The sequence below is a fragment of the Hyperolius riggenbachi genome, chromosome 10 (assembly GCF_040937935.1).
Source record: "Hyperolius riggenbachi isolate aHypRig1 chromosome 10, aHypRig1.pri, whole genome shotgun sequence".
NCBI lineage: Eukaryota > Metazoa > Chordata > Amphibia > Anura > Hyperoliidae > Hyperolius > Hyperolius riggenbachi.
In genome coordinates, this window is record NC_090655.1 from 259,224,738 (window position 1) to 259,243,269 (window position 18,532).

At 44.9% G+C, this 18,532-nt stretch overlaps 2 protein-coding genes across 2 annotated transcripts in view; both read left to right on the forward strand.

Moving 5' to 3' along the window:
• Positions 1–440: 440 nt before the first annotated feature.
• Positions 441–16,693, forward strand: LOC137535353 (pinin-like). Its single transcript, XM_068257182.1, has 3 exons — positions 441–1,590; positions 6,434–7,071; positions 16,469–16,693. Exons 2-3 carry the CDS (start codon positions 6,558–6,560, stop codon positions 16,672–16,674), a joined length of 720 nt encoding a protein of 239 aa, XP_068113283.1. The 5' UTR covers positions 441–1,590; positions 6,434–6,557; the 3' UTR covers positions 16,675–16,693.
• LOC137537130 (zinc finger protein 84-like) overlaps positions 16,681–18,532 on the forward strand; it is a gene marked incomplete at its 5' end in the record, with an annotated part of 58,653 nt that continues 56,801 nt past the window's right edge. The window contains one exon of the mRNA XM_068259262.1: positions 16,681–17,137. Within this exon, the coding sequence (XP_068115363.1) occupies positions 16,681–17,137 (457 nt within the window). The remainder of the gene's footprint in view (positions 17,138–18,532) is intronic.

Consider the following 18,532-nt stretch of genomic DNA (forward strand, 5'->3'; position numbering starts at 1 on the left):
ATGTCATGGTCCAAACAAGCTATTCTGCTATCCTGTATTCCGACGTCATCCAGCAAAAATGGAGAAACCCACATTCCCATCCATACCCAATGTCATAATGGATATAATGCACCACAGAAATCGTCCATAAGATGGCAGCACTATACCACAATGGCCAGTATTCGATGATCCAAGATTCCGCTTCTGCTACTGCCCATTAGAGCAGCGTGATGGGATGCGTTGTGGGCGCAATGCTTGCTTTACACGCTACAGCCTGTCTGGTGCGACGAAAACGTCGCACCGCTTAACTTTTTTTGAACTTTTGCACTTCACTTTTTTTTTCCATCTGCGATCTCTCCTCCGACACGCCTCTCTCAAGCCCATTGGCTGTCTTATACTCACTCACGGCCTCTCATGCCTACCTCTCTGCTAGCCCCCACCTCCTACAATTCACTTCATGGCCGCCCGGCCGGCCGGGGAAACTCATCATGCTACACGGCCGGGGATCGCAGAGACACCAGTACAGAGGTGCCTAGTGTCGCCACCCCACTATACTGACAACTTATGCTGGGTCATCCTGCTACTGTATCCCCATCACATCTAGGCTTCCTCTCTTGGAAAACATGACCAGCCCTGACTCACCATTTACTGACTTATAATTACTCCTATTCAGGGACACCGGGACGGGACGAGGCAGACTGGCTGCAGCCTCTCAGCGCTTACCCTAGAGGGCGCATTCCTCTGCACTCTCCCTGACGACCCATTCCTCTGCCCTCTCCCCTCCTGCTCTAGCATCTTCCCGGTCACCTCAGCCTTCTCCTCCTCTTTAGCAAACAGCGACCCGCCTGCTCGAAGCTCTTACAGACAAGCTGTGGCACGGCTGTGTGTACAGCGGGTTGCTAGGCAACAGCAGCAAGATGACTTCTACTGTGACGAAACACTCTCTCTATGACGTAGCTGGACTCTGTGCCTGGGGAGGGACAGGCCCCACTGCTGTCATTCAATTCAGACAGCAGTCAATGCCCATCTCTGTTCATTCATGACTGGACAGGCAGACCACCCAGCTCTTATCAGCTGCTGGAGGCCTGAAAATTGACCTACAATTATCTGGGGACTTAATCATTGCACAACCAGAGGCTGCAGTTAGCTACTCACCACAAGATGGAGAATTGCTCACTTACAGGTGGAACGCACAGAAAGAAGGAAATTAAGCCAAAGACAGGAAATTATGTAACAGCAGGAAGAGAAGTTGCAGGAGATGGAGGGAACACACGGCTGGAACATGGAATTGTGTGATTGTTGTTTGAGTACTCCTGCTTTGGATGCCCGTGTCCTTTTTGGTTTTAGGGGTTTGGGATATTCAGAGGGGTTTTGGGAATTTTTCTACTAATAAAGTATTTTTTGACATTAAGTTCTGAAGAGTGGTGGTTGTTCTTAAATTGTATAGGTGTTGCATCATTCAACCTGCCTTCCCTCGGGCACTCGCTTGAGGTGAACTTAGTCTTTTTAGGGACTTGTGCACCAAGTCATACAATTTTTTTCTTGACTGGAAATGATGTAAAAGCAGGAAGAGAAGTTGCAGGAGATGGAGAGAAGACACGACTGGAAGAGGTAATTGTGTGATTGTTGTTATAAATTGAGCAGAGCAGAGGTCGGGATGGACATACTTTGTTACAGAGGAGGTCATAGTACACTTGTCACTATCCTTATCATCCCCCTTGAAGTAATTGCCATACAAGAGACTTTTATAACTACTGAGACTTGTTTGCTAGTTGTCTAGTGAATCCCCATACACGTGCCATAGATTATGTCTGGCATCTCACCTTCCTAGTAATAATTCAGTCTCAGTCACATCACAGAGACAAGAGAAGATGTATATGGAATATAGCCATGTCCCTCCAGTGATGGCATCTCACCTTCCTCTTAATAATTAAGTCACATCACAGAGACAAGAGAAGATGTATATGGAATATAGCCATGTCCCTCCAGTGCCAGCATCTCACCTTCCTCGTAATAATTCAGTCACATCACAGAGACAAGAGAGGATGTATATGGAATATAGCCATGTCCCTCCAGTGCTGGCATCTCACCTTCCTAGTAATAATTCACATCACAGAGACAAGAGAAGATGTATATGGAATATAGCCATGTCCCTCCAGTGCCGGCATCTCACCTTCCTAGTAATAATTCAGTCACATCACAGAGACAAGATTATGTATATGGAATATAGCCATGTCCCTCCAGTGCTGGCATCTCACCTTCCTAGTAATAATTCACATCACAGAGACAAGAGAAGATGTATATGGAATATAGCCATGTCCCTCCAGTGCCGGCATCTCACCTTCCTAGTAATAATTCAGTCACATCACAGAGACAAGTGAAGATGTATATGGAATATAGCCATGTCCCTCCAGTGCTGGCATCTCACCTTCCTAGTAATAATTCAGTCACATCACAGAGACAAGAGAAGATGTATATGGAATATAGCCATGTCCCTCCAGTGCCAGCATCTCACCTTCCTCGTAATAATTAAGTCACCTCACAGAGACAAGAGAAGATGTATATGGAATGTAGCCATGTCCCTCCAGTGCTGGCATCTCACCTTCCTAGTAATAATTCAGTCACATCACTTAGACAAGAGAAGAGGTATATGGAATATAGCCATGTCCCTCCAGTGCTGGCATCTCACCTTCCTAGTAATAATTCACATCACAGAGATAAGAGAAGAGGTATATGGAATATAGCCATGTCCTTCCAGTGCTGGCATTTCCCATGTACCTTAACCATTGCCCTTCACGCACACTAGGAGAGAGACACGAGGGCGTCAAAACCTCCTGTGGTTCTCACTTCTTCTGCTTACCTTGTAAACAACCCAGTATTCTATTACCTCTTATTGAAAATGTATCAGACTGTAATATACATATTGACTATCCATGATATACATTCATACAGTCAGCTGTATCACAGTTTAAGTTTAGGTGGGGGGAAGTTAGTGTTAGGTGTAGGGAGGAGGAGGTTAGTGTTAGGCGTAGGGGAAGGTTAGTGTTAGGTGTAGGTATGGGGGGGGGGGGGAGGTTAGTGTTGGGTGTAGGTATGGGGGGGGGAGGTTGGTGTTAGGTGACTATACATGATATACATTCATACAGTCAGCCATTTCACAGCTCTCTTGTGTTAGGCGTAAGTATAGGGAATGTTAGTCGGAGTTAGGTGTATAGAGGAGGAGGTTAGTGTTAGGTGTAAGGAGAAGTTAGTGTTAGGTGTAGGTAGGGGGAAGTTAGTGTTAGGTGTATGTAGGGGGAAGTTAGTTTTAGGTGTAGGCATGGAGAAGGCTAGTGTTAGGTGTAGAGAGGAGGTTAATGTTAGGTGTAAGTAGGGGGGAGTATAGTGTTAGATGTTGATAGGGGAGGTTAGTGTTAGGTGTAGATAGGGAGAGGTTAGTGTTAGGTTTAGGTGGGGGGAGGTTAGTGTTAGGTGTAGATAGGGAGAGGTTGGTGTTAGGTTTAGGTGGGGGGAGGTTAGTGTTAGGTGTAGATAGGGAGAGGTTAGTGTTAGGTTTAGGTGGGGGGAGGTTAGTGTTAGGTGTAGATAGGGAGAGGTTGGTGTTAGGTTTAGGTGGGGAGAGGTTAGTGTTAGGTGTAGGGAGGAGGAGGTTAGTGTTAGGCATAGGGGAAGGTTAGTGTTAGGTGTAAGTAATGGGGGGGGGGGGGGGGGTTAGTGTTGGGTGTAGGGAAGAGGAGGTTAGTGTTAGGTGTAGGTATGGGAGAGGTTGGTGTTGTTGAGGGAAGGTGGGGGGGAAGAGTTAGTGTAAGGTGTGGGGGGCGGGTTAGTGTTAGGTGTAGGTAGAGGGAGGTTAGTGTTAGGTGTCGGTAGAGGGAGGTTAGTTTTAGGTGTAGGTAGGGGGGAGGTTGGTGTTAGGTGTAGGTAGGAAGAGGTTAGTGTTAGGTGTAGGAAGGGGGAGGTTAGTGTTAGGTGTAGGTAGGGGGAGGTTAGTGTTCGGTGTAGGAAGGGAGTTAGCATTAGGTGTAGGTAGGGGGGAGGTTGGTGTTAGGCATAAGTAGAGGGGATGTTAGTGTTATGTGGGGGGTGGAGTTAGTGTTATGCATAGGTAGAGGGAGGTTAGTATTAGGTGTACGTAGGGTGAAGGGTTAGTATTAGGTAGAGGTGTGGAGGGAACATTGCACCCATTTTAACATGTGGTGCTTTTAAATGTACGCCTTGAAGGGAGTAGTAGAATTTTACTTTAGGGTAGTAGGCCTTTATTCCTGAGAATGATACAAAGTATCTATATATTGGACTAGGTTAGATAATTGCCCCTTAGGGATGGAGACATAGAGAGGAATATAATCTGTGAATAGTGTGGAGTGGAGCTGTGACTGGCTGATCCTGTATGCCATGGAATACTGAGCCCATAAGGTCCTCGTGGAGCAGCTACCACCTCCAGCTGGTGCCTCACACGTATGCACACTCTCTGTATTACCTTATCTCTGGATTTCTATTACTTCTTATGCTATAAATTATGCAGCTAAATACACCTGTTATCATCTGTAAGATAGGTAGAAAACGAGGTGCACAGGACCACTAGCCTGGGTCACTCCGGAGTGCTCAAGGCCCAAAATAGTTCCACCAAGTCAGATACTGTAGAGATAGGAGCGGCCGGGCACATCCAGTAAAAAAAGACCTTTATTGAAATGCATTTAAAATCGGTGCAGACAAACTAGACGACAGTCAGCCAGAAGAGAAAGGGGCAAGCATGTAACAGGATCGTCAACAGCTTTTTCGCACTCTACATAGGAGCGCTTCCTCAGGACCTGTGCTTATTACTGCAGTCACAGGAGTTGTATGTTTATCCTAGCCGTTATGGGAGGCCGGCCTGTTTCTCTTCCCTGTGAAGGAGGACATTTTCCCTGATAGCTTTTCCCAGCAGCTGTTCATAGCAACAGTCACTAAGGCCGGCAGCCAATAATATGTTGTGCATCAAAAAAGAAAAACAGTTGAATCAGGCACTGCAGTGGTTACTGTTTTAATGGTGTTTCAGATTGTGGATAAAATCACCATTGTTATATCAAAATTGTGACATTCAAAAAGGTAGGTGCAAAACATCATCATCTGTAGAAAAAATCGTCATGTGCAAACATCTTGTGCATTCAAATAGTTGCAAGAGGAGGATGTCCTACCATATCAAAAGGTGGCGGTGGTGGGTGCAGGGCAAAATCGGTAGCCTAACGGCCGTTTCGTACGGCGGTGCTTCTTCCGAGGCTGATCCACTCGGAAGAGCCCTGCACCCACCACCGCCACCTTTTGATATGGTAGGACATCCTCCTCTTGCAACTATTTAAATGCACAATATGTTTGCACATGACGATTTTTTCTACAGATGATGATGTTTTGCACCTACCTTTTTGAATGTCACAATTTTGATATAACAATGGTGATTTTATCCACAATCTGAAACACCATTAAAACAGTAACCACTGCAGTGCCTGATTCAACTGTTTTTCTTTTTTGATGCTGATCCTATGTGTATTTTTCGCTAATTAGTCATGAGCACGTAGTATCTGTTATAGTATCAAGGTGGCCTTTAGAACATCTGTCCATCCCCATTCCCAGTGACACGGCTACAGGTTTTGTAGTGCCGGCAACCTTTTGCTCCTTGATTTGATCAATAATATGTTGTGCAATACAGTTGTTGTGGGTCAGTGGAGGTCTCAGGGTAGGGATGTTCTGATGGAGCAGGTTCTGTCCATTGTGTCCAGTTGCAGCAGTTCAGACAGTGCCACCGGATGACCATATCCATTGTATCTCTGATGGAGAGAAGCCAATGTGCAGTCAGGAGCCACTGGTGTTGGGTGGTCCCGCAGTGGGAGAGGTTGGAGTATGCAGAAAGATGATGGCTGGTGAGTCACAGCTAGGGGGTGGAGCCAGGTAACAAGGGGCTTAGCTGGTAGGACAGGCAGAAAAGATGGAGGCTGCAGCTGGGGAGGGGTTGGGTGGCCTCTGCTGCTTTGGTCTTGGTATTGGCACTGTCCCAGTTGGGAGGTTTGTTGCTCTTGGAGGGTTTGGGGTTAGTAGGTGATGGACAGGTGAGGTCAGGATATGGAGCTGCAGTTCCCTCTGCCTAGTTCATTAGGTGCCAGAGCCATAAGTAATGATCATTTGTAGCTAATTAGCTGCAGGCCTCTGCTCCTATCTTCCTCTGTCTCCAGCTGTTCTCTCCACACATCCTCATCCATCTACCGCTGCCGGCACTGCTGTAACCTCCCAGGAATGTGTGCATGGAGAGGAGGAGAGAAGCACCAGATGATGAGCAAGGCACACTGGAGGAGAGGACTGTGGTACTGAATGTGCAGGAGACCACAGCTTATGGGATATTATCACCCCTAGCAAATTATGTTCTTTCCTGTGCACTGTTTATTACTGCTGATATCTTACAGCTTTAATTTGTTATCCATTTCAGAACTGAGTTCTGAGCTCAAAAAACAAGAGAAGGTATCCGAGGAGTGTTCAGCCGTCTGTAGAAGAGAAACACATGATGAGAACAGACAAAGAGAAAGAAGCATGTGAGGAGTGATCAGCAGTCTATGGAGGAGCGTGACATGATGGGGACAATTAAAGAGGAAGAAGAGAAGTATGTGAGGAGTGATCAGCAGTCTATGGAGAAGGGTGACATGATGAGGACAATTAAAGAAGAAGAAGAAGAGAAGTATGTGAGGAGTGGTCAGCAGTCTATGAAGGAGGGTGACCTGATGAGGATAATCAAAGAAGAAGAAGAAGAGAAGTATGTGAGGAGTGGTCAGCAGTCTATGAAGGAGGGTGACCTGATGAGGATAATCAAAGAAGAAGAAGAAGAAGAGAAGTATGTGAGGAGTGGTCAGCAGTCTATGGAGAAGGGAGACATGATGGGGACCATTAAGGAGGAAGAAGACATGACATATGTGAAGGATGATCAGCAGTCCATGGAGGAGGGGGACATGATGAGGACAATTAAAGAAGAGGAAGAAGAGACGTATGTGAGGAGTGATCAGCAGTCTATGGAGCCGGGTGACATGATGAGGACAAATATAGAGAAAACCCCATATTCAGAGGGCAGAACAGGTGAGTAATCAATATTAAGTGTTGAATATCTTGTTGGTTATTATGACTGTGTCACTGCTCACAGACTGGCCATATTAGGAGTTAGAATGCAAGGATCAGTGCAGGGCTGTGGAGTCGGAGTCAGGGCAATTTTGGGTGCCTGGAGTCGGGGAAAAATGCACCGACTCCGACTCCTAATGAATTTAAACTGTAATTAAAATAGAAAATATGATAAAATGTTCTATTTCTCAGATAATAGTCATCATAAATAATTTATACATACAGTAATAGCTGTGCTTAGTCCACAAAAATGAAATAAACCAATCAAAATTAGTTACTTGTTAGGGCTGCACGATTTTAGGGAAAAAAAAAATTCTCTCAAAAATTGCGATTTCGATTTTTTCACGATTTTCTTCAAATCAAGCTTTAGCACTAAGTTCACATTGCCCCAACTACACTCTGCTAACACCTGATGATCCACCAATACACTACACTATGCTAACTTGAATCTTGATGCCCCACCAATTAAACTCCACTGCACAATGCTAACCTCTGATTCCCATCAATAACACACTAAGCTAACTCCTGATGCCCACCAGCTATGCTACAATGCACTACTCTAATGCTCGCTCTAGACGCCGCGATGTGTCTTATCAATCGAGCTGCTTATGCGGCTCGATTGATAAGTTCCGACAGGTCCGATCTCGCCGCCGCCGATTCCCTGCTCGTTCCCCACGAGCGGACAATGGCAGGGAATCGAGCAGAAGATAAGCGGCGCCAGCGGGGACGAGGGGGGTCGAATCCGATGCACGTGGGGACGCGGCGGGGATGCGGCAGAGGCGATCCGGCGGCTAATCGAGCCGCCGGATCGCTCCGTCTAGATCCAGCTTAACACCTTCTGCCCCCATTCCCAGCTACACTACACTTAACCCCTGCAGCTACAATGACTACTCTGCAACTGCCACTGTTAAGCCTGAAGCACTAGGCAGACAGGCTAGTTAAAGTAGTGGCTAAGCTGCATGGGCATGAAGCAGAGCCTGTGACAGAGAGCACAGCAGGACCAGGCAGATAGAGCATACACACAGACTGTATACAGGGTGTATACCAGGGCTGTGGAGTCAGTCCAAAAATCCACCGACTCTGACTCCTTAGTTTAGGATTCCTCCGACTCCTCGACTCCGACTCCTCTAATTTGCATATTACAATTGTGTTGATTAACAGTATGTAACGTGAAATTTGTCTCTTAACTGCCAACGCTTAGGAATTTTACAAGACAACTGAAGTGAGAAGGATATGGAGACTACTATATTTATTTCCTTTAGACTAAAACTAGTCCTTGGTAAGAGTACTTGTAAAGGGTACAGACCGGAACAAAGAACAAGAATTAGTTATTTGTGCTGCTTCAATAAAGCAGTCCCCGTATTTTTAAAGTCAGATATACATATTTAAAGTCAGATATACACATCTGATTGTGACTGTACAGTATATATGATGTGTACACAGGAATCTCTTATATATACTAAATAACGTCTATGCTGTAAGAATAAAGCCTGATGTGTAGCCGTGTCACTAATAGAGATGGTCAATGAGATGGAAATAATTCTGCATTGATGCTGGTTTATGCAAATGTACTCTCTTTGCTCATAAAATCAAATAAATTGATATGTTGTTAAAATTTGGTTTGGTGACTACAAATTAAAGGGTACCTGAGACGGATGAAAAGAAGAGTGTTATACATACCTGGGGCTTTCTCCAGCCCCCTTCAGGCTAATCAGTCCCTCGTTGTCCTCCTTCACCACCTGGAACTTCTGCTATGAGTCCCGGTAATTCAGCCAGTCAGAGCAGTCTTACGTGCCGCTTCCACAGCCAAGAGCATTCTGCACAGGTGTAGTACGCCCCCGGCAGCGGAGTGTGTGCATGCGCACTACGCCAGACTGGCTCAAGTACCTGGACTCATAGCAGAAGATCCAGGTGGCGAAAGAGGACAGCGAGGGACTGATTAGCCTGAAGGGGGCTGGAGGAAGCCTCAGGTATGTATAAAACTTTAATTTCATCTGTCTCAGGTTTACTTTGGTACACAGTAGTACTATACTCTACATATGCACTCCCCACAGAGCTGCAGGGAATCCACTGAGAATGTTGTGCACATTGAACAGAGAGGTGTTGTGTGTCACCCATAAACCTTGTTCAGATTGTGCATGAAGAATGTGTAATAGAGGAAGAATCTCCTCATTCCCCTGCAGAGTACCTGCACATCACTCTTACATGTACCCACAGTTACATTGCCTAGGGCCTGATAGATGTTCTTTGTTCCAGTCTGTACCTTTTACAAGTAATCTTACCAAGGACTAGTTTTAGTCTATGACTAAAGGGAAAAAATATGTCAGTCTCCATATCCTTCTCACTTCAGATGAATTTTAAAATTCCTAAGCGTTGGCAGTTAAGAGACGAATTTCATGTTACATACTTTCAATCAACAAGATTTTAATATGCAAATTAGAGGAGTCGGAGTCGAGGAGTCGGAGTCGGTGGAATCCTAAACTGAGGAGTCGGAGTCGATGGATTTTTGTAACTACTCCACAGCCCTGGATCAGTGTTGCACCAGTAAATAGTAAATTTAACACCAGCTAATTTGAAAATAAGAGTATCCACCTCTCTTACAAAGATAAACAATATCGTGTAATAATCAAAAAAGTGCTAAGTGCATTTAAAACACCGCTATGTAGCAATTCATCAGAATAAAATGTGCAGTAACAAGAATACGTGAATAAATAGACAATAGTATATATCGGTACGTACCTACAGCCACTCACGCATTCAGACCACGGACACCTACACTCGCTGCAGTGACAAAATTAACTGGGAGGGTCCTGAAAAAGTGTGCAAAAATAGCAAATAGTAAAAAGCAAAAAATGAAAAGCAAAAATATGTTATTAACCTACTTATAAACAAAATGATGCATTGAACCTGCTAATAAACTCTGCAGGCTTCTGTGAAAGAATCATCAACCATTAAATGTGCTTGAAAGTAGTTTAGCAGTTTGTAGTCGTAGCACATTTAGTGTAAATCTTATGCAGGATGATGCAGCTCAGATTGCTTTTCCCTTTGTGCGGGTGAATGTAAGTCACTAGCTGCAATTGCTGCAATGACTGGATAATCACTAATAGACTGTGCTGATGTTCAGTGGTAGTTAAAGAGGATCTGAAATGAAAATAATCATATGATATAATGAATTGTATGTGTAGTACAGCAAATAAATAGAACATTAGTAGCAAAGAATAGAGTCTCCTATTGTTTTCAGTACAGGATGAGTTAAGAAACTTCAGTTGTTATCTATGCAGAAGAGCTGCTGAGAGCTCTCCGACCCACTGGGTGAAATACAGTCCTGTTTTCTGAGGCACTTATACATCAAATAGAAAGCGAGACACAGCTTCAGATTAGGTTTTACTGCCGGGGAGTTCAGAGGATCATTAGCTCCGCTTTGTTTTATAGTTTGAAATACAGAGTGTGGTTTGTAATTGCAAATATGACAGAACAATGCAATGTTATAAAGAGAGACTGAAGCCTTTCAAAATACCTCTTTTTATGCTGCATGCTTCTTCATCAATATAACCCAAGCTGATTCGCCGCAGGGTCTCAGCAGAACGAGGGCCTTATACCCCCCAAATCCCGGGGCAAAATTCCACGGCTTTCCATGTCGCGGATTGTGCTGCCGGGGAGGCGGAGCTTTGCGCTGTAGCTCTGCCTCCAGTACAGTCAGTCCGCGCTGATCGCCACCTCTCCCCTCTCAGTGATAGAAGACTGAGAGGGGCGGGGAGAGGCGGAGCTTTAGGCTGTAGCTCCGCCTCCAGTACAGTCAGTCTGCGCTGATCGCCGCCTCTCCCCTCTCAGTGAAAGAAGACTGAGAGAGGCGGGGAGAGGTGGAGCTTTGCGCTGTAGCTCTGCCTCCAGTACAGTCAGTCCGCGCTGATCGCCGCCTCTCCCCTCTCAGTGAAAGAAGACTGAGAGAGGCGGGGAGAGGCGGAGCTTTGCGCTGTAGCTCTGCCTCCAGTACAGTCAGTCTGGCTGATCGCCGCCTCTCCCCTCTCAGTGAGAGAAGACTGAGAGGGGCGGGGAGAGGCGGAGCTTTGCGCTGTGGCTCTGCCTCCAGTACAGTCAGTCTGGCTGATCTCCGCCTCTCCCCTCTCAGTGATAGAAGACTGAGAGGGGCGGGGAGAGGCGGAGCTTTGTGCTGTAGCTCTGCCTCCAGTACAGTCAGTCTGGCTGATCGCCGCCTCTCCCCTCTCAGTGATAGAAGACTGAGAGGGGTGGGGAGAGGTGGAGCTTTGCGCTGTAGCTCTGCCTCCAGTACAGTCAGTCTGGCTGATCGCTGCCTCTCCCCTCTCAGTGAAAGAAGACTGAGAGGGGCGGGGAGAGGCGGAGCTTTGTGCTGTAGCTCTGCCTCCAGTACAGTCAGTCTGGCTGATCGCCGCCTCTCCCCTTTCAGTGAAAGAAGACTGAGAGGGGCGGGGAGAGGCGGAGCTTTGCGCTGTAGCTCTGCCTCCAGTACAGTCAGTCTGCGCTGATCGCCGCCTCTCCCCTCTCAGTGAAAGAAGACTGAGAGGGGCGGGTAGAGGCGGAGCTTTGCGCTGTAGCTCTGCCTCCAGTACAGTCAGTCTGCTCTGATCGCTGCCTCTCCCCTCTCAGTGATAGAAGACTGAGAGAGGCGGGGAGAGGCGGAGCTTTGCGCTGTAGCTCTGCCTCCAGTACAGTCAGTCTGGCTGATCGCCGCCTCTCCCCTCTCAGTGATAGAAGACTGAGTGGGGCGGGGAGAGGCGGAGATCAGTGCAGATTGATGCGAGTAGATGCAGAGCTACTGCACAAAGCTCTGTCTCTACCCGGAAGGAGCCCCAAATCTTTCCCCGGCTATTTCAGGGGGATTAAGACCTTGTTCTGCCGCGTCCCCACGGCGAATCAGCTTGAGCTATGATGATGAAGAGGCCTGCAGCATAAAAACAGGTATTTTGAAAGGCTTCAGACTCTCTTTAGAGAAAAGCTATATAACTAAAAATAAAATGATGATACTCTTTTCTTTGCTACTAATATACTATTAATTATCCGTACTACACATACAATTCGTTATCTCATAAGTTTTGTTTCGTTTCAGTGTCACTTTAAAGGGGAACTGAAGAGAGAGGTATATGGAGGCTGTCATGTTTATTTCCTTTTAATCAATACCAGTTGCCTGGCAGCCCTGCTGGTCTATTTCTCTGCAGTAGTATCTGATTAAAACCAGAAACAAGCATGCAGCTAGTCTTGTCAGATCAGACTTATAAGTCTGAACCACTGAAACACCTGATCTGCTGCATGCTTGTTCAGGGGCTATGGCTAATAGTATTATAGGCAGAGGATCGGCAGGGCTGCCAGGCAACTGGTATTGTCTAAAAGGAAATAAACATGACAGCCTCCATATACCTCTCTCTTCAGTTCCCCTTTAATACACAGGAATCCTGTGCAGAGTGTAGGTAAAACACAGTTTTGAAAATAGATGTTAAACGTGGGCTGAAACGTGGTGAGTGCAGTAGGCAGCGTGGTTTGCAGACACTTACCATGTGTATTTGTAGATACCCCTGTATTAATAAGGCCTGGAGAAGAGTGTTGTACCCGGGTGCCCCATTTTCTCCTTTGGCCCTGGCTTGCTGCTATTTTGTATTAAAGTGAACATCGGCGCCTGATTTGGCGGACACTTGAGTTGCATGAGGAATGGGAATTACACGCCCGTGCTGCATCCCTGTGAGATCCATGCTGCGTTTATTTCAGGAAATGTTAAATAAGCCATACTATTTACCTGCCTAAACATTTTTAGTGGCAGCCACTGTCTGAGAGGCCTAAAAAAATATTTAGGCAGGTAAATGCCCGATTTTTCAGGCATCTCAGACAGTGGCTGCAACCACAAATGTATTAGGCAGGTAATCCCAAATTTGTCAAGACTCTCAGTCAGTGGCAGCAATTTAAAATGTTTAGGCAGGTAAATGCTGATATATATATATATATATATATATATATATATATATATATATATATATTTTTTTTTTTTACAATAAAGTTTTATTAAGTGAAATAAAAAAGGTGTGTACAGTCATACACAGGTATACACAAATCAAATCCATTTGTGGGGCTAAAAACATAAAAACTTGCACAGTTCAATTAAGCATGTTTAAGCATGTTAGCCAGTTTGTCACATGTTAGAAGATATAAAAATAAATCTGCTAGACAGCAACAGGTTGGTATCTTGGCATTACTGGAAAGGGGATTGTGTCTGCTTTGCATGAAATAATCTAATGCCAGCTGGGAAGCATGCTAACCATGATTACAAGGTACTTACATACTGAAAGCTAACAATAACAGTAATAATAATAACATTTCTATAGAGCTTTTCTCCCATAGCATGCAAAGCGCTTAGGCTCTCTCAGATTCAGAAATTGGCAGTAGGATGAAGTATTGACACAACAGAAATTATATTTCTGCAAATGCCAGACTAAACAGGTGGGTTTTCAGTCTGGATTGAAACACGTCCAGAGATGGAGCTGTCCTGATCTGCTGAGGTAAGGATTTCCATAATGTAGGAGAGGCATGACAGAAGGCTCTGGGACCAAAAGTTTCCAGGTGAACTCTGGGTATGACTAGATTATTAGAACGTGTGGATCTGAGATTGCGGGGATTGCTACACAGCTGTAACATTTCTTTCATATATCCAGGGCCAGATTATGTAGTGATTTAAATGTCAGTAGGCCAATCTGGAATAGGTCCCTCCATTCTATAGGTAGCCAGTGAAGGGAGTGCAGGACTGGTGTTATGTGGCAGTGATGAGGTTGGTTAACAGTCTGGCAGCAGTATTCTGTATCAGCTGTAGGCAGTACAAGTCCTTTTTTGGAAGGCTGGTGTAGAAAACATTGCACTAGTCCAGTCGGGATGTAAGGAAGGCATGAACTAAAGTTGGCAGATCTGTGGGGATGAAGTGCTTGATTTTTGTGATGTTCTTCAAGTGAAAATAGGATGATTTTACCACAGCAGAAATGTGGGTTCTGAAGTTTAAATCCCCATCAATTAGAACTCCCAGGCTACGCACATGCTCAGAGCTGTGTAGATCTGTGCCTCCTATTCCCAGTGGTGAAGACTTCAGGAGAAGTTGTTTTTGTTGTCATTCGCTTCCCTCCGATTAGAAGGACTTAAGTTTTATCTGCATTTAGTCTCAGCCAATTGTCACTCATCCATTGCTGTAGTTCAGCTAAGCAGGTGTTTATTGTTGGGAGTTGGGTCTGTCACCCCAGGCTTGAAGGAAAGATATAGTTGGGTGTCATTAGCATAGCAGTGGGATGTCAGTCCGTCAGGTATGTCAGGCTGAGAGCTAGCAGAGGCATCCCATAGGCTGGCAGGGTAAAATACACAACCTGTGTTTTGGGGTATCATTGGCGCTCCTTCCATCTATCCCATACTAGAGTTCTTGATGGCCTCCTATCTACACACACTCGGTTTTTTTTTTTGTTTGTTTTTTTATAAGGAAATGAGCTGTCTACTCTTTTAACCCAGTTTTGAAAGGTTAGTGGCGAGGGCACAAGCCATCTATCTGCATGCCGCCTCTTGCCTGGCCATGATCAGCACTCCTGACAAAAAGGATTTATGGGGAGTTGCCAAACCCTCATCGTGTATGACACCCGAAATGCATACAATTGGATCAGCGTTCATAGGGAACCTTGTCATGCAAGAATTTTGTAAGTTGTTTTCAGTAATCTATTATCATGGGGTAATCCTTAATAAGATGAAAAAAGGGGGGTGCGGGAGATATTTGGGACAGACATCAGTGGCCATGGAGTTATATTTAACTAGCCTGTTCGGGGTCAGATAGGCCTGCTGGAGAATATATAATTGCATGATTCTACCATGAACATACGGGGATACCTTTTTCACAGCATCAAGGGCATCTTCCCAATCCTCATCTACATTGTTATTATTATTATTTTTTATTATTATGATTATTTAGTATTTATATAGCGCCATCATCTTCCGCAGCGCTGTACAGAGTATATATTGTCTTGTCACTAACTGTGCCTCAGAGGGGCTCACAATCTAATCCCTACCATAGTCATATGTTTATGTATGTTTTGTGCAATACATGTGTTTTAGTCTAAGGCCAATTTAAGGGGAAGCTAATTAACTTGTATGTTTTTTGGGATGTGGGAGGAAATCTGAGTGCCCGGAGGAAACCCATGCAGCCACGGGGAGAACATACAAACTCCTTGCAGATGTTGACTTGGATGGGATTCGAGCTGGGGACTCAGCGCTGCAAGGCGAGAGCGCTAACCACTACGCCACCGTGCTGCCCAAATAAAAATTATTTACTCATTGAAGTTGTTCTTTCTACGACTAAGTCTCTTGTGACACAGGATGCATTTGGCTTCTGTACTGTATCAGGCAGACACACAGAAATAAGCCCACACTGCAGAGCCTTGTACTGATGCTCTGGTACCGGTAGGAGTGACTGGGCAATGTGTCTGGCTGACCCCAGGTGACTTCACACTTTCCTGTTTGCCTCCTGTCTCCTGCAACCTCTCACTGCTTCTCACTCTTATCCTCCCTTTCCAAGGCTCTGTCTCTCCCTCTGATTGCTCCTCCTTCTGTTCCTCTCTTGTGGGCACCCATGTGACATCCATCACCCCCATCGCTTACACTTCCCAGCTCACAGTAGGTGCCACAGCAGGGAAATTGCACCTTGTGTTTACCTGGGTACTGTTGTCTGAATTTTTAACTTCCTCAGTACTCACACCTTATTAATATGGAAATACGTATATAAAATTAAGTGGAGAAAAACTAGTAATAAGATGTAACTCTTAAATAAATTAGGATAAAAACTAAATAATAATAAATTAGGATAAAGCTGCTCAAACATCATTATGAAGTGAAAACACAGTGGGTTGCAAAATGGTCTTAAATTAACCCAAAAGACGTTAGGGGGATACCTACGCAGCTCTCACTGTTATTGTAAACAAAAATGTGACATGCCAATAAAGCCTGGGACCCACTAGCAGCCCTTTTCTAAGTGCTTGGGATTTAAAAAGCCCTTGATAATGTAATGCTACGGGTGCGATCCCACTTGAGGGATGTGATTTTTTTTTTTAATTACCCATAGTATTACATTAGCAAGAGCTTTACAATCACAAACACTTAGAAAATTGCTGCCAGTGGGTTCCAGGCCTAACTCTGAGCTGGTGCAAATTCTATGCTAATTATATGCAAAGTTATGCATCTGCTGCATCCGGTCCATTTTCAAACTGCATAAACTTTGCCTCAACTTAGAATTCTCAGCTGCTCACTGACCATCCCTAATGATAATTGTTCCAGAATTCTTTAACAGGAAGTGATGATGTTTCTGTATTTGCAGTGCGGAGTCCCAGCATCAGGAACCTCTCAGAGACTCGTCTCTCTGTATCCACAGACTGTACAACGGATGATGATGTCACTGGACAAGAGTCTCCTGCAGATATCCTGGTTACCCCAAATATTCCCCCAGACTCCCCTCACCTGTCTAACCCTGAGGGGCCTCATACCCAGCACAGCTCTGCCCCTGCTGGAGGGTCTTATTCCTGATCAACATGTGGGAAATGTTTTGTTCAGAAATCAGACCTTGCCAGACATGAGAGCTCTCACACTGGTGAGAAGCCCTTTTCGTGTGCTGAGTGTGGGAAATGTTTTATTCAAAAATCAATTCTTGTTATTCATGAGAGATCTCACACTGGTGAGAAGCCCTATTCATGTACAGAGTGTGGGAAATGTTTTGCATCTAAAGAAGGCTTTATATATCATGAGAGATCTCACACTGGTGAGAAGCCCTATTCTTGTGCTAAGTGTGGGAAATGTTTTGTACAGAAATCACAGCTTGTCAGACATGAGAGGTCTCACACTGGTGAGAAGCCCTATTCTTGTGCTAAGTGTGGGAAATGTTTTGTACAGAAATCACAGCTTGTCAGACATGAGAGATCTCACACTGGTGAGAAGCCCTATTCTTGTGCTGAGTGTGGGAAATGTTTTAGGCGTAAAGAAAGCCTTGTCAGTCATGAGATATCTCACACTGCTGACAAGCCCTAAGCATGTGTTGTGTATGGGAAATGTTGTTGTTTGGAAATCACTGCTTGTTATATATTTGTGTTGAGTGTGGGAAATGTTTTGGCCATAAGTGGTCTTTTACAATGCTTTTATTTTTGTCTCTTGCAAAGTGCTCATAGAAATATTTCAACACAGAGTCCTGAGGACACTTTCATGCTACTCAGTTTATTGGTTTGGTAAAGCTGAATGGAGGTGACAATGAGGAGATAAACATGGTTACATATAGTCCTAACCTGAGATAGAACTTGCCTGAGTTCATGTTTTATATTTTTAATTGTAAGGGTTAATAAACCAGGTGCTTTTTATGCAAATGATGCAGAATCTGCAGTCACAGCTCTCCGGAAAAGTACATAAAACAACATGCTATTATCTGGGAATATTAGATGATCCCAGTCATCCAGACTGACCTGAGGAAAGGAGATTTCCCTCTCTCTGTCTCTCTGTGTCTTTGTTTTATATTCAGGAGACATGAAGAGATTTGAGCTGAATGCACAAAGTCCAGTAAGATAAGAAGAGAGGGATTTATCTCCCAGCAATGTTACGCTGGACACACACAGGACTGATATTCAGAGAGATTGGATCACTGCGACTGTGACGGGATCTTCCAGGGATCTCCTGATTTCTCTAAATAATATTAGGGGTAACGTTATAGATCTATATTGTTACGCCCTCACAGAGGAAGATTGGCTACTATTTTACATGATAATACTACAGTATAAATATGGGAGCAGGAAAAGATAAGGTATTATTAGTCAGATGTATTCCCAGCAGCACGGCTGTAGAGTCGGAGCAGTTTTTTAGTACCTGGAGTCGGAGTTGTCCACAAATGCACTGACTCTGACTCCTAATAAATGGATACTTTAACTACTTAAGGGCCACAATGATTGAAGTCTACGCCCTGTTTTGGTGGTTACCTGGCTGGCAGGGCGTAGATTTCAATAACCGCTGCAATGCACATCTGCCATTTTCGTCGCTCTACGCCGATCTCACGGCTGAAACCCGACGTCTCTCACTGCAGCTCACTGGCTCTGCCTGTCTCTATGACGGCAGAGCCATGTAAGCTGGTCAGGAGCCAATTTCATTGGCTCCTGGCCGTGTCTGTCAATGTAAGCCACTCCCATAAGCTTACATTGATAGACAATGAAAGCAGCTCCTAACCTGCTCACATAACTCTGCCGTCATAGAGACCACAGAGTGGATGTCAGGAGGATGCTGGCGTGCGGCGGATATGCGCGGCGATACCGGTCGGTATTGTACCAGCGGTCTCTGGTCCTTCAGGGGGCAGAGGCTGCTGGTACTTAAGTGGTTAATTAAAAGAAATAATGTTATTAAATTATTCAAT

Bases quoted from the DNA above. Each gene is read 5' to 3' on its own strand.
- LOC137535353 (XM_068257182.1), top strand. From the start codon at position 6,558: ATGGAGGAGCGTGACATGATGGGGACAATTAAAGAGGAAGAAGAGAAG. The intron at 7,072-16,468 runs GTGAGTAATCAA...CTGTATTTGCAG, and splicing joins ATATTCAGAGGGCAGAACAG to TGCGGAGTCCCAGCATCAGG.